Below are 14946 nucleotides of genomic sequence, written 5' to 3' on the forward strand. Positions count from 1 at the left end.
AATGTGGTACATATACACCATGGAATACTATGCAGCCATAAAAAGGAATGAGAGCATGTCCTTTGCAGGAACATGGATGGAGCTGGAAGTCATTATCCTCGGCAAACTAACGCAGGAACAGAAAACCAAATACCGCATGTTCTCAATTATAAGTGGGATTTGAACAATGAGAACACATGGACACAGGGAGGGGAACAACACATACCAAGAACTGTCAGGGGAGGGGCTGCGGGGAGAGAGAGCATTAGGAAAAATAGCTAATGCCTGCTGGGATTAACACCTAGGTGATGGTTTGATAGGTGCAGCAAACCACCATGGCACACGTTTACCTATGTAACACACCTGCATATCCTGCACATGTACCCCAGAACTTAAAATAAAAATCAAAATTTTTAAAAATAAAATCACTTTCTTGGAAAAAAAAGTGTTGGTGAGGATGAGCAGAAATTAGAACCTTCTTACAATGCTGGTGCAAATGTAAAATTGCACAACCACTATGGAAAATAGTCTGGCAGTTCCTCAAATGGTTAAACAGTGAGTTACTATATGACCCACCAATCCCACTCCTAGAGATCTACCTACCAAAATGAAAACATGTATACACACAAAAACTTGTAAACAAATGTTCATAGCAGCATTATTCAAAATAGCCAAAAATAGAAACCATCCCAATGTCCATCAATTACTAAATATATATTCTATTGTTTATGTTTGAGATTTACAACACGATGTCATGGAATACAAAGAGAGAGTAAAATGACTATGACAGTGGAGCAAACTAATATATCTATCATCTTACATAGTTACTTTTTTTGTGACAAGAATAGTTAAAATCTATTTTTTCTCTCTTTTTTTTTTTTTTCTTGAGACAGGGTCTTGCTCTTTCATCCAGGCTGGAATGCAGTGGCGCAATCATGGCTCACTGCAGCCTCAATCTTCCTACCTCAGCCTCCTGAGTGCTGGGACAACAGGTGTGTGCCACCATGCCCAGCTAATTTTTCATATTTTTATAGAGACAAGATTTGCCATGATTCCCAGGCTAGCCTCAAACTCTTGGTTTCAAGCCATCTGCCCACCTTGGCCTCCCAAAGTGCTGGGATTACAGGTGTGAACCAACACGCCCAGCCAAAATCTACTTATTTAATAAAAATCTTTAACAAAATAAAATTTTATTAACCTTGGGCCTCATGTTTTACATTCGATATCTAAACCTGTTCATACATACCTTCCATTTTGTATCCTTTAACATACATCTCCTATTTCCTCTTCCCTCTCACTGCTGTGGTAAACACTGTTTTATTCTATATCTCTGTGTATCGGAGCTCTTTCTTTATTTTTAGATTCCACATACAGGAGAGATTATGCAATATTTTTCTTTCTGTGTCTCTCTTATTTCACTTATCACAATGTCATCTAGGTTCATCTACGCTGTCCCAAATGGCAGGATCTCCTTTTTTAAGGGGGAATAATATTGCATGGTGTGTATACATACATACATACACACACACACACACACACACACGCCACAATTTTCTTTATCCATTTGTCTGTTAGTGGCAAATGTCCATCATTTGATAAGTGGATAAATAAAATGTGGTAGAGCCAAACAGAATAATATTCAACAATAAAAAGAAATACAGTACTGACATGCTGTAACATCGATGAACCTTGAAAATATGTTAAGTGAAAGAAGCTAGTTACAAAAGACAACACATCATATGATTTTGTTTATAAGAAATGTCCAGAATAAGTAAATCCACAGAGACAGAAAGTAGACTCATGGTTGCCTAGGACTAGGAGAAATGTGGAATATGGAGATTAGGGGGTAACATCTAAACGGTATGGAGTTTTGTGGGGAGTTAAAAGTGTCCTAAAATTGATTGTGACGATGGTGGCATAACTCTCTGAATATACTTAAACTCATTAAATTATATACATTAAATGAATGAATTGTATGCTTTGTGAATTATATCTCAATAAAATTGCTTTTTAAAAAAGATTATTTCTTATTGGAGCCATTATTCTGTATTAAGACAGAAAGAAGTAAGAAAATTAAGGCAAATGATGGTGGCTGGGATAAAAAGTGACGAGAAAGCTCAATGGAAAAGATATGAAAAAGAATGCAGGAATATTAATTATTTTCCTTTGAAAATGACAAACTCATAGCGTAATGATAAATAAAACTACTACTTTCAATGCCCACATTTTTCAAAGGAAACAAGCCCGGGAGTAACCAAAGAGCATGAGACTTGGGAAGAGTCTTGAGACTACTTTTGTGAGCCATGTATTAAATTGCCAGAGGCTCTGTTTCTTCAATATAAAATGAAGTCCTACAACCCCTATATCACAAAATGTCCAAATTCACACTAGGTACTTATATTAATTAGGGTTCTCTAGAGGGACAGAATAGGAAAGATGTATGTATGAAGGGAAGTTTATTAACGAGTCTTGACTCACACGATCACAAGGTGAAGCCCCACAATAGGCCATATGCAAACTAAGGAGCAAGGAAGCCAGTCTGAGTCCCAAAACCTCAAAAGTAGGGAAGCCGACAGTGTAGCCTTCATCCGTGGCCAAAAGACTGAGGGCCCCTGGAAAACCACTGGTTTAAGTCCAAGAGCTCAAAAGCTGAAGAACTTGGAGTCTGATGTTCGAGGGCAGGAAGCATCCAGCATGGGAGAAAGATGAAGACTGGAAGACTCAGCAAGTCAAGTCCTTCCAACTTCTTCTGCCGGCTTTACTCTAGTCACGCTGGCAGCTGAATAAATGGTACACTCCCAGTTTGAGGGTGGGCCTGCCTCTCCCAGTCCACTGACTCAAATGTTAATCTCTTTTGGCAAAACCCTCAGAGATGCACCCAAGAACAATACTCTGCATCCTTCAATCCAATCAAGTTGACACTCAATATTAACAATTACAGAACCCAAGAAATAGTAGCTGTAATTTTTTAAAAGCAATTCAGCCCTAAAAACAAACTTGTAAATTCCCAAATCAATACATCAACAGCATTAAGGAAGGGACAAATTTCTCTTTACCAATTCCAGACAGCCAGACTAAATTCTTGCCTTTATGGTCAGCCAAGATTCCTACAACCTTCCCTCTCTGTTGTTTGTTCAGCAAAGTAGCACTAAAGAAACCCATATTGAAAACACAATCTTTACCTTGAAAGAGTTGGAAGGTAGATAGAATCCACTCTTTTAATCTTTGATTGATGTCTAGGATAAATAATTAAGCAGCAATAATTCTAAACTTAATCTGATGCAAGCAAAGACAAAAGAATTTCATGATTATAACTTTCAAGATGAAAGAGTTCATTTTCAAACCTAAGGGTGAAAAAAGCACTACTTATTTTACAAAGGCAAAGTTGGGAAAGCCCTGCAAAATCCAATTCTGGGTACTTTTCCAACTAAGGTATTTTCTTAAAGATAGAGTTATTCAATTTATTCTCTTATCTTTATTAATTTGTTTTATTTTACCAAATTAGGCTGTCTTTCTATATACCTAATTATATTTGATAGTCAAGGATCTAAAGAGTAACAGATAGACAAATCATTACCAAATGCCACCAGGAAATGGATTTACAACTATGCTGAATGTTTTCCTTCTTGAAACCTTGACTACATCACGCTTCACACATGATATCAATTAAAAAACAAAATAACTGGCTTCACAGAATGCAAGCTGACCTCTGTGAATAGCACTCTGGACACAAAACAAAAGATGAGCCCCCAGTTAGTAAATGTGGCCTGGCAAGAGCTGGTGAATACCAAGTATACTTTATGACTGTAACACACATCACAGGACATAGCAGCAGCTTCACAAACAATGAACACACACACACACACACACACACACACGCAAAGCTTGAAAAGCCTTAAACAAAACAGAAAGATATATTACTACCATCATCAAGCCTCAAAGGAAAATAGATTACATCTACTTATTTAAACACACAGCTATTCATTACCAAACATTAAAAAAAAATTATCACCAAAATTAATAGTAATGCAGTCATTTTCAACAAATTCCACAATTCTGGACATTGGTAATATCTATAAAGAAAACTGGTATATAACACTTAGTAAGCATCAATAAAAGTTTGCTTTAGTAAGCATCGATAAAATAATTTACTTTCTAGACAAGAATGAACAGATGAAAAACAAGAGGTAAGAAAATAAGCATTCTTGTTCTAATAAAATGAACTTAACTAATTAGTGGTAGTGCTTTATTATTAATACCTATGTGAGCAGATATTACACTAGGTCTTTTTTGTGTATAATCTTATTTTATCCTCATTTGAAGGAACAAAGTTTCAGAGAAGCTAACTAAATTAGTCAAAGGACACATAGAACAACTGATATATATTATGTATACTAGTGCCTAAAAATTTATCTTCAGTACTAACCACAGTTAATGATGATGTCTTAGAGAAACGGAATGAGGAAAGTCAGTGCCAAACTCAGGGTATTTCTTATGAATTAATAAGCATTGATAAACTGTACATCCTTATAGTAACAGGAGGGGATGGGCAGAGAAAACAATGGAATCATAAAAGCAATAAGGCTAAATTACTATTTATTATAAGAAAAAATGTTAATTTCAGAAATTAGTTGATGCCTGTTAGGAAAAAATAATGAAAAGGAAATACAACAAAACAGTAAAAATGGTCACCTTTTGGTGGTGAAAGTTTAGAATTCTTTCTTCTCTCAAAACTGGTTTAAAAATAGATTTCAGGATTACTTATTATGAAAGTAATATAACTATTAAAGAGATATTTCCCAATCTCAGATGACTGACAGAAGCAGTAAAATCAAATGTCCTTGGGCATGTGTGGTATTCTCCTGCTATAATAGCCCCTTGCCATTAAGTTCTAACAACTTTGCCAAATATTGGGCACATGATGTGAATGCATTGTCCTTACCACACATCAGTTTTTAAACAGCAATGATGTTCACTGCCTGCTGAAATGAGTGTCCACCAAAAATAATAGAAGTGTATTCTCATACCAAGATCCGGCGTAAATATCTAACCTCTCTCTGGGGTCTATCTTCCTCATCTGTAAAATGGTGTTAATCCCTACACTGCAGAGTTGTTAAGAAAAATACATAAAAAGTGCTTAGCCCAAGGACACGAGCATAATGCTCAATATGGCTGTCACTTATATTATCATATCATTATATTCATTACTATCATTATCAACCATAACTGACCATAACCTTAAGGTGGGAGAATTCTACTTAGTCTCATTCACTAAAAAACTACAATTGGGTATATATGCTCACTAAGTCAAAACCTTTGGTTAGGTCAATGAATGATCTTTGGTGCAATTACCACATTTCTCTAAAACATTTCTCTAAAACAGTAGATTCTCTCCGCTGTGTTGTAATTCTGGGAACAGTCTGAAGTTCAGAAAATGATTTACAAGTTTAGTTCTAACATTTACCCACCCTACTCAATCTAATCACCAGGAATGAATGGTTCTTTCCCAATCTTTTAGCTATAAAAGTGCCACTGGCCCACGACAATTTCTTCACCTCACCTGTTTCTAAAGCTCTCTAATCACAAAATTAAGAAGCAACTATATTCTAGAGTTCTCCTATAGGCATAACTTTCCCTTTTGTTTTAACAAAAATAAATAAGAAGAAAGAAAAATCTTAAGTCTGGTTTTCTTTGATCTCTAGAGAATGCCTACATGACTGGATGTTTCAAGATTCCCTTCTAGAAAGAACTTGTAAAGTAGGTCTTGCTTCACTTTTCCAAGAAAAAATTCACTGGGAATGAACACTCAGACTTCAGTTATTTGAATCTAATCTTACATTCTTGTACCCACTCTGCCTTATAAAAGATTTTCTTCAAAATTATCCAAAGCAATTTAAAAATGCCTACCTCAGCTTGACAGAGTGCATGAAGACCCTGTAATACCAAGGCTGCTGGAGTAGCTTGATCAGGCTTGGTGCATTCATTCAACACTTGAGAAATAGCTGCCAACATATCTGCACCATGTTGATACGGCCTACAAGAAATGAAAGTTTAAAAGCAAAATTAATGCTAAAGTGCAGTTATCACTCCCAGATCTTTTGCCTAAACAAAAAGCATCCATCATTTTCTATACTCTTGTGCCACTAAATGGTGACCCTCAAATATTAACACCATGTTTTTTCTTCAAAAATGTGCATCATGATCATTTTCTGCTATAATTTTATGCTCATTTTTATATAGAAATAACCCAAAAAGACACTTTTTAACAAATTTCATTCACTCTAAATCACAAATCCTATTGTCTGAATTGAGAAAAACTCAAGGCTGTAATAATGGTAAAAAGAACTGAATTACCTAATTGAGATTAGTAAAGATAGAGCTATTCTTGCCTGATAGTATCAGATACTCATTACAAAAGCAGGAATTTGAAAACAGAAGATGATTTGTGGTAGTAGCAATACTAACTAGGGTGGTTACACCTATCATAATAATGATGATAAGGATAAAAATTATAAATACTATAACCGACTGAGCTCCTATCTCATGCCAGGCACTGTGCTAAATTCATTCACTCATCCTCCTCCCCTTCCTCTCCTTTCTAATCCACATATATTGTGCTATCCCCAGAATACCATTAATTTCATAGTTATGCAAGTCTATTCCCTGAATTCCTTGTTTCCTTTCAATAATATCTTTTCTTTTATTAACAAAATGTAAATTGATGAAATTGCCTTTCAGAAATCTATTGTTTCACTGTCCCACAAGTGGAAATAATTTTCCAAAATGAAAAAATTTGACAGATCTGGAGGTAGTAACTGAAAGGAATACTAAATAAGTTAGCAGTAGACTGATCTGGTCTGATATTCAGTCTATCCTGAGCCTCAGCTTTAATTATATAGAATAAGAATGTCAGCCAATAACTTTTATCTCTGAATTTTTTTCCATGCCAATAGCTCAGTAAAATTCAAACTCCCAATTCTTGGGTTACACACATGTAACTCCTTTTTTTTTTTTTTTTTTTTTAGTAACTTTTACATTGAGGTCATTGTTGTGTTGCTAAAAGATGGAAGCTTAGAAAAGAGGTAAAAATGCTAGGGCTTAGCTTCTGTATATTCTGATCCAAATTTTACTTGAAACAGGAATCATCCATGTTATCAGCATCTGGGCCAACCCACTGCACAGCTTCAGAGAGTAGCATTCACACTGCTGTCATTAACAAAATTGAGAATGACGTTACCAGGAATTCAACGCAGTGGCTGATCAACAAATGAAACTGCAGGACTACAGTTTCAAATGCATCAAGTCTATTTCTTCTGTAAACATTTTTATCTTACCACATGCAAGAAAAAAAATTTGGATATGGTAGAGCTTGACTTGTATTATTTCAGTCTTGTCACCTCCACCCTGTTTATTAATCCATAATCTAGAACAGCAGAGTCATCTTCCTAATTTCTTTATGTTTTCCTAAAAGCTTACAGCATACATAAAAATTCATCATCATTTTCTTCCTTGTTATAATTACAAATAATTCCATTTCCAAAAATAAGGTCTCCCCATTAAAACTACTTATCTCCCTACTTAAACAAAGGGAGAATACACGAAAGAATAGTTTATGACAAAAGTCTACTGTGTAGTTTTCAGGGATTCATATACAGAAAAATAGAAAACATAACATCACATGTTTTACTGCAATATTAAATTATTAATCAGAAAACGATATCCTACAAACCTAGATACAAGACTAGTTCTGAAAAGAAAAGACATACTTCTCAAAGCTATTGTTCAATATTATTACATTTTATAATCAGAAAACTTAAGTTAAAAAATTATTAGTACTTATATATCCTCTGCCTATCTTTTCTTGCCTCTTGCTTGCAATTAAAAAATTAAATACAAAATAATATATCATGATATACATTCCTAAGAGTTAATGACATCATACCTCTGCTTACATATATCTCTGATTGATGCTGCTTTTGCAATCAGTTTCTCCCATTGGACTTCCTTGCCCACCGAAAGAGAAGATACATCAGACACAGCCATGAAACGCTGCAGTTCAGGATAGACTCGGTCCTACGAAGGCAATTTTACAAAAAAGGTAGTTTCCCAACTTGAGTTGAATAATCATTATCTTCCTTTTACTCAGCATTTTCACCTCCAAATCCTCCATTTGCATTGCAAATTATACTGTAGTTCTTCTAATCAGCAGAGAAGATTGCCATAGTGATTACTGGGGATTTTCTTATACACCAATGTACTGTTGATTTCATAAAACAAGAAGAAAGTGGCTAAATCTCACCCTAATTACAAAGGCTCTAATCATTTATAACTATATTTCCATTACTTTCTCAAGCAAATGGAAAGATACATTTCAGAAATAAAGAAATGAGATTTTATATTCTCAATTTCTCTGAAAGTTAACTAACTGCATTACAAATGCATCACAATAAATCAAAACTTTTTCAATGCAATCACTGATGCCACTCATTAATACCACTAAACCAAAGCATTGCCATATATGACATAATTATTTTCCTTCAGTGAAAGGAACATATTTAATACTCATGCAAGTGTATATCTGAAATTACCTGCTTTTCCCACAAAGATGTCAGCAAGCGCAAAGTGACAGCTCTTAGTCGTGGTGTGGTTCCAAGTAGTTGTATTATTCGTAGAATTTGTCCTATACACACCTAGAAAATATTGAAGAAACTCTAGTTGCATAAACTTGAATGCAGACAACCTCGAGGTTACCAGAAGCATTTTTAAACCCCTTGTTATAAAATGAAGACTGAGAAGAAAGCTTGCTGCAATATTACCCACCTTCTTAGAGGATGAAAAATAGCGTTGGAGGGGCTAGATAACAATCCTGGGGACATAAGGACCTAATCTCAGAGAATAGCCAAAGTGAAAACTTGGATACTAAGTAATTTAAAACAATTAATTATTAAATATTGTAATAAATACTTTTGTCTTTAGATATTACCTCCTAGCTCAACAAGAGAAGTAGTGATTATGGCAAAATTTAGGGCTTAAAATTTCATAATACCAAAAAGAATTCCATGTATTATTCATGACTCACTTTTTTCCCCAACTAAATTAATTAACATACTAACCTTGTGAACACCAAGCTTAGGTAAAGTATACAATATATCATTATATAATATAGGTTCCAGTGGTCTTCCCAATTTGAACATCAAAACTGGAATCAGATTTGGCACCTAAAATGAATTTTTAAAATATATTAAATATGCCTTGTTACAAAAAAGTAATATATAATGGAATATTTATCTCTTTTTTTCCAGAGGAATAATATGAATATGAATGAATTGGAAGACTTAGAATATATCAGTTAGCTATTACTTGCTAATGATAATTTCATAGTATCACTAGTATTCTACCACTTATAATTAGCTGCCAAACACCAATCGAAAAGTGCTTTTATTGAATAACTATAACATCACTTCTGAGAAATACAATAGTAGTTAAGATACACCCTGCCTTGCCAAGCATGGTGGCTCACACCTGTAATCCCAGCACTTTGAGAACGCAAGGCAGGAGGATTGCTTCAGTCCAAGAGTTCAAGACCAGCCTGGGCAACACAGGAAGACCCTGTCTCTACAAAAAACTTTTAAATTAACTGGGCATGATAGTGCACACCTGTAGCCTCAGCTACTTGGGAAGGTAAGGTGGGAGGATCACTTAACACTGGGAGCTCAACGTGGCAGTGAGCCATGATTGCACCATTGCACTCCAGCCTAGATGACAGAGCAAGACCCTGTCTCAAAAAAATAAAAAGATATATCCTGCCTCAAAGAAATGTAAAGTTCTAATGAACAGCCAACACTTAAGATATGTAAACAATAAAATTTCACATAATGAAACATTCAATTAGGTTACTCCAATAAGAAGTAACTGAAGTCAGTGTACTATAAAGGAGCCAATGGACAAAAATTTCCCTCTAAGTCCTCATTTCAATCTCTATGCATGACACAATAAAATGTGAAAAGAAATACATTCATGGATTAGAAGACATAACATTGTTAAGACATCATTATTTCCCAAATTGATCTTGAAATTAAATGCAATCTTTATCAAAATTCCAGCTGGCTTCTTTGCAAAAATTGAGAGGCTGATCATAAACGCATGTGTAAAAGCAAGGAACCCTAAATACCCTAAATAATCCTGAAAAAGAAAAACAAAGTTTGAAGACTCAAACTTCTCACTTCCAAATTTACCACAAAGCTAAAGTAATCAAAACAGTATGGTACTGGCATAAGATTAGAAAGACAAATCAATGAAATAGAATTCAGAGTCCAGAAATGAATACTTATATTTATAATCAATTGGTTTTTGACAAGGATCCCCAGAAAAAAACAATAAGGAAAGAAGAGTCTCTCGGAGGGATAGTGCTGGAATTCAACAACTGGATATCCACATGCAAAAGAATCAAGTTGGACCCCTTTCTCATACAACATGTAAAAATTAACTCAAAATGGATTTTAGAACTAAATGTACGAGCCAAAACTATAACACTCTTAAAGAAAATATAGGATTAAGTCTTTGTAACATTGGGGTAGACTAAGCTCTTAGACATGACAACAAAAGTACAAGCCACAAAAGGAAAAATGAATTTCATTAACGTAAAAATGCTTGTCCGTCAAAAGACACCATAAAGAAAGTGAAAGGACAATGTACAGAATGGGAAAGAATATTTGCAAACCATATAGCTAATAAGAGATTTGTACCCAGACTATATAAAGAACTCTTAAAACCCAATAATTTACCCAAAAAAAAGGTTTTAAAATAGGCAAAGGATCTGAATACACCTTTCTCCAAAGATGATAAACAAATGGCCAATACAGGAAAATATGCTCAATTTCATGAGACATGATGGAATGCAAATCAAAACCATGAGATACCACCTTACACATGATGCAAAAGCTATCATCAAAAGATGGACAATAACAAGTGTTGCCGAATATGTGAAGAAATTGGAACCCTTGTACACTGCTCGTGGTAATGTAAAGTAGTTCAGTCCCTTTGGAAAACATTCTATCAATTTCTTAAATAGGTAAACATAGAATTACCATGTGATGTAGCAATTCTATTCCTAGTTATCTACTTAAGAAAAAAGAACACATATGTCCACACAAAATCTTGTAAATGAATTTTCAGAACAGCATTATTTACAATGGCCAAAAAGTGGAAACAACCCAATGTCCATCAACTGATGAATAAACAAAATACAGTATAACCATAAAATGGGATATTATTCAGCCATAAAAATAAAGTACTGATACATGCTACAACATGGATGAACCTTGAAAACATTATGCTAAGAGAAAAAAAAGCCACAAAAGGCCTCATGTTATACGATCTCATTTATATGAGCAGAATGCCCAGAACAACCCAATGCCCATCAACTGACGAATAAACAAAATACAATATAACCACACAACAGGATATTATTCAGCCATAAAAATAAAGGAAGTACTGATACATGCTACAACATGGATGAACCTTGAAAACATTATGGTAAGAGAAAAAAACAGCCACAAAAGGCTGTATGTAGAGATAGAAGGTAGATTAGTGGTTGTCTAGGATGGAGGAAGTAAGAAGCAGGGGGTGGTCAGGGAGGGTGAAACAGGCAGTGACATCTTATGGGCATGGGGTTTCCTTCGGGGGTAATGAAATGTTCTCAAATTCGTTGTAGTAATGTTTACAAAACTCTGTAAATATAATAAAAGCCATTGAATTGTACACTTCAAATGGATGAATTATATGAGATGTAAATTATATTTTAATGGTTTTTTAAATTCAATTCAAAATTATTTGGTAAATATCTACTATAAGCAAAGCACTTACTTGATAGCACAAACTGTAATGCCAAAAAATTTTATTTGCCATATGCTATATTTCAAAAGTTTGTTGTCCAGCAGTCATTCCTCAGTATCTACAGGGACTGGTTCCAGGATGGTCAGACACACAGATACGCACACCCCATTCCATGGATAGCAAAATCCAGAAATGCTCAAGCATCTTATATAAAATGGTATAGGTATTTGTATACAACCTATGCACATCCTTCCATACACTTTAAATCATTTCTACACTACTTATAATGCCTAAAACAATGTAAATGCTATGTAAATAGTTGTTGTACTATATTGTTTATTCATATTATCTTTATTGCTAAATTCTTATTTTTATTTTCTTCCCCAAATATGCTCTGTCTGCAGCTGGTGAATCCACAGATGAAAAACCAGCTAATATCAAGGGCCCACTGTATTTGTTCATTTTCTCTATCTGTTCTATTCTTAGAAAGCCTGTTCCTTCTAACCTTCGAAGACATCTATTTTAATTCAATTTCAAAAAGGAAAAAATATCCTCTTAACTTTACCACCAAGACATTGACAATTAAACATTAATTCATTAATGACCCTGACCACGATATACCACAGCAGCATGTGGAGCTGTGCATATAATAGCTATGATCTCACAACAGACAGCCAAAATGTATGATGTTTTTAACAAGTGCAGAGACTTGATTGGAACAGGAATTCTATCACTCTCACTTTCAGCAAATGAAAGGAGACAAATTTTTGAACTGACTTTTCAGTTCCCATTTTAATTAAAAACAGAAGGTTATCTTAAATTGGCTTACAGTGATCTCAACGCATTATCCCCTTCTAGAAAGATTTCTACCAAGACACAATGACAGATTCTTAGTTTTTAGAAGGGCAATGAGTATATTTAGTGACATTTTATAAACTAGTGTATTTAGTTGTGTGACTTTTAAACAAATGCTATAATTATACTGTCAGGGGAGAAATAAAGTACTGTATTTATGTCTAAGAGTACACAGTTCCTTTATGAGACTTGGCCCTAAAAAAAGCACGTAAGGGTGTGTCTTTTCCTCTGGCCAGTTCAGAAATAAAAAAAGAAGGAAATGTTTACAGTAAATAATCCTAGACTTAATACAGTTCTCAAGGCATAATAGCCCAAATTAAGTCCCCAATTAAATGGAAAAAATAAAACAGGGACTGTTTCACTAGGAAAACACAGATATAGATAGACATCTGTGGAAAATAATTTTGCATAAAAGACGGACTAATTTATTATTATTATTAATTATTTCCTTGTGAATATGTATTTACTTGAGATGTAATTACTAGCTCTTGATCCTCCTAACCTTGAATCTTATACCACCCTTCAGAGGCTGAAAATACAATGAATGCTCAGATTTCGCCTTTAATATAAAAGAAGCTGGTAAGTGTCCTATAATTGACTGTCTCAAGATCTGGCTTCATATAACTCAATGCTTTCTCTTCCCTCCTCCAGAGTTTAAGTTCCTTGATAAACAAATTAATTTATAATCATGGGACTGTTAAGGGAGCCCCTATAAGACTATGACTAGATTTCTCAGCAGAAATCTTGCCAGCAAGAAGGGAGTGAAATAATATATTCAAAGTGCTGAAAGGAGTGGGCAGGGGTGGGTGGGTAGGTACTGCCAACCAAGATACTGGATACTATATCTGGTAAAACTATCCTTCAAAAACGAAGGAGAGGCCGGGTGCAGTGGCTCGTGCCTGTAATCCCAACACTTTGGGAGGCCGAGGTGTTAGGATCACCTGAGATCAGGAGTTCGAGACCAGTTGGGCCAACATGGTGAAACCCCACCTATACTAAAAAAAAAAAAAAATACAAAAATTAGCTGGGTATGGTGGTGCATGCCTGTAATCTCAGCTACTTAGGAGGCTGAGGCATGAGAATTGCTTGAACCAGGAGGCAGAGGGTGCAGCAAGCTGAAGTTGTGCCACTGCACTCCAGCCTGGGAGACAAAGCGAGACTGTCTCAAAAAAAAAAAAAAAAACCAAAGAGAAATAATGATATTTCCAGATAAACAAAAGCTGAGAGAGTTCATCACCACTAAACGTGCCTTACAAAAAATACTAAAAGTAGTCCTGCAAGGTGAAACAGGACTCCAGACAGAAACATGAGAGCATATGGAAATATAAAGTTTACTGGTAATACCTAAACAAAGAATCCTATAATATTGTAACAGTGGTGCGTGAATCACTTTTAATTCTGGTATAGGGTTTAGAAGGCAAAAGTATAAATAACTAAAAAAACCATGTAAATGGATGAACTTTATTAAAAAGATGTAATTTGTGACATTGGTAACATAAAAAGGAGGGAGAAGTAAAAGAGTAGTTTATGTATGTGACTGAAGTTTATGTAACTTGTTATCAGCTTAAAATATTGTTAGATATTGATGTAAGTCCCATGGCAACCATAAAAAAAATACACATAGAACATGCACAAAAGAAAATGAGTGGCTGGGTACAGTAGCTCATGCCTGTAATCTCAGTACTTTGGGAGGCCGAAGGTGGATGGATCACTTGAGGGCAGGAGTTCAAGACCAGCCTGGTCAACATAGTGAAATCCCATCTCTACTAAAAACACAAAAATTAGCTGGGCATTGGTGGCACATATATGTAATCCCAGCTACTTGGGAGGCTGAGGCAGGAGAATCACTTGAACCTGGGAGGCGGAAGTTCCAGTGAGCCAAGATCGTGCCACTATACTCCAGCCTGGGCGACAGAGTGAGACTTCATCTCAGAAAAAAAAAAAAAGAAAAAAGAAAAGAAAATGAGTGATGAATCAAAGTGTCACTATCAAATCAATGAAACATAAAAGAAGGCAGCAAGAGAAGAAACAAGGGACCAAAAACATGCTATAAGACAGACAAAAGCAATTAACAAAATGGCAATAGTAAGTCCTTTCCTACCACTAAGTACTTTCAATGTAAATGGATTAAACTGCTCAATCAAAGGCATACAGTGGATTCTGAAAACCCAAACAAGATCCCACTATAATAACGTCTACAAAAGACTCACTTTAGATTTAAGGACACACACAGGCTGAAAGTGAAAAGATATTTAATACAAATGGTAACCAAAAGAC

General features: G+C 35.0%; 1 protein-coding gene across 6 annotated transcripts in view; it reads right to left on the reverse strand.

Moving 5' to 3' along the window:
* Nucleotides 1-14946, reverse strand: part of FOCAD (focadhesin) — a 325099-nt gene that overhangs the window by 176861 nt on the left and 133292 nt on the right. For 5 of the 6 annotated variants that reach the window (XM_034967226.3, XM_063594464.1, XM_063594462.1 and 2 more), the window contains 4 exons: nt 9093-9197; nt 8568-8669; nt 7922-8052; nt 5887-6013 (listed from right to left, as the gene is read on the reverse strand). In XM_034967226.3, the coding sequence (XP_034823117.1) occupies nt 5887-6013; nt 7922-8052; nt 8568-8669; nt 9093-9197 (465 nt within the window). The remainder of the gene's footprint in view (nt 1-5886; nt 6014-7921; nt 8053-8567; nt 8670-9092; nt 9198-14946) is intronic. The other variant, XM_063594465.1, reaches the window with a different exon arrangement.

This window comes from Pan paniscus, chromosome 11, assembly GCF_029289425.2.
Source record: "Pan paniscus chromosome 11, NHGRI_mPanPan1-v2.0_pri, whole genome shotgun sequence".
NCBI classification, from domain to species: domain Eukaryota; kingdom Metazoa; phylum Chordata; class Mammalia; order Primates; family Hominidae; genus Pan; species Pan paniscus.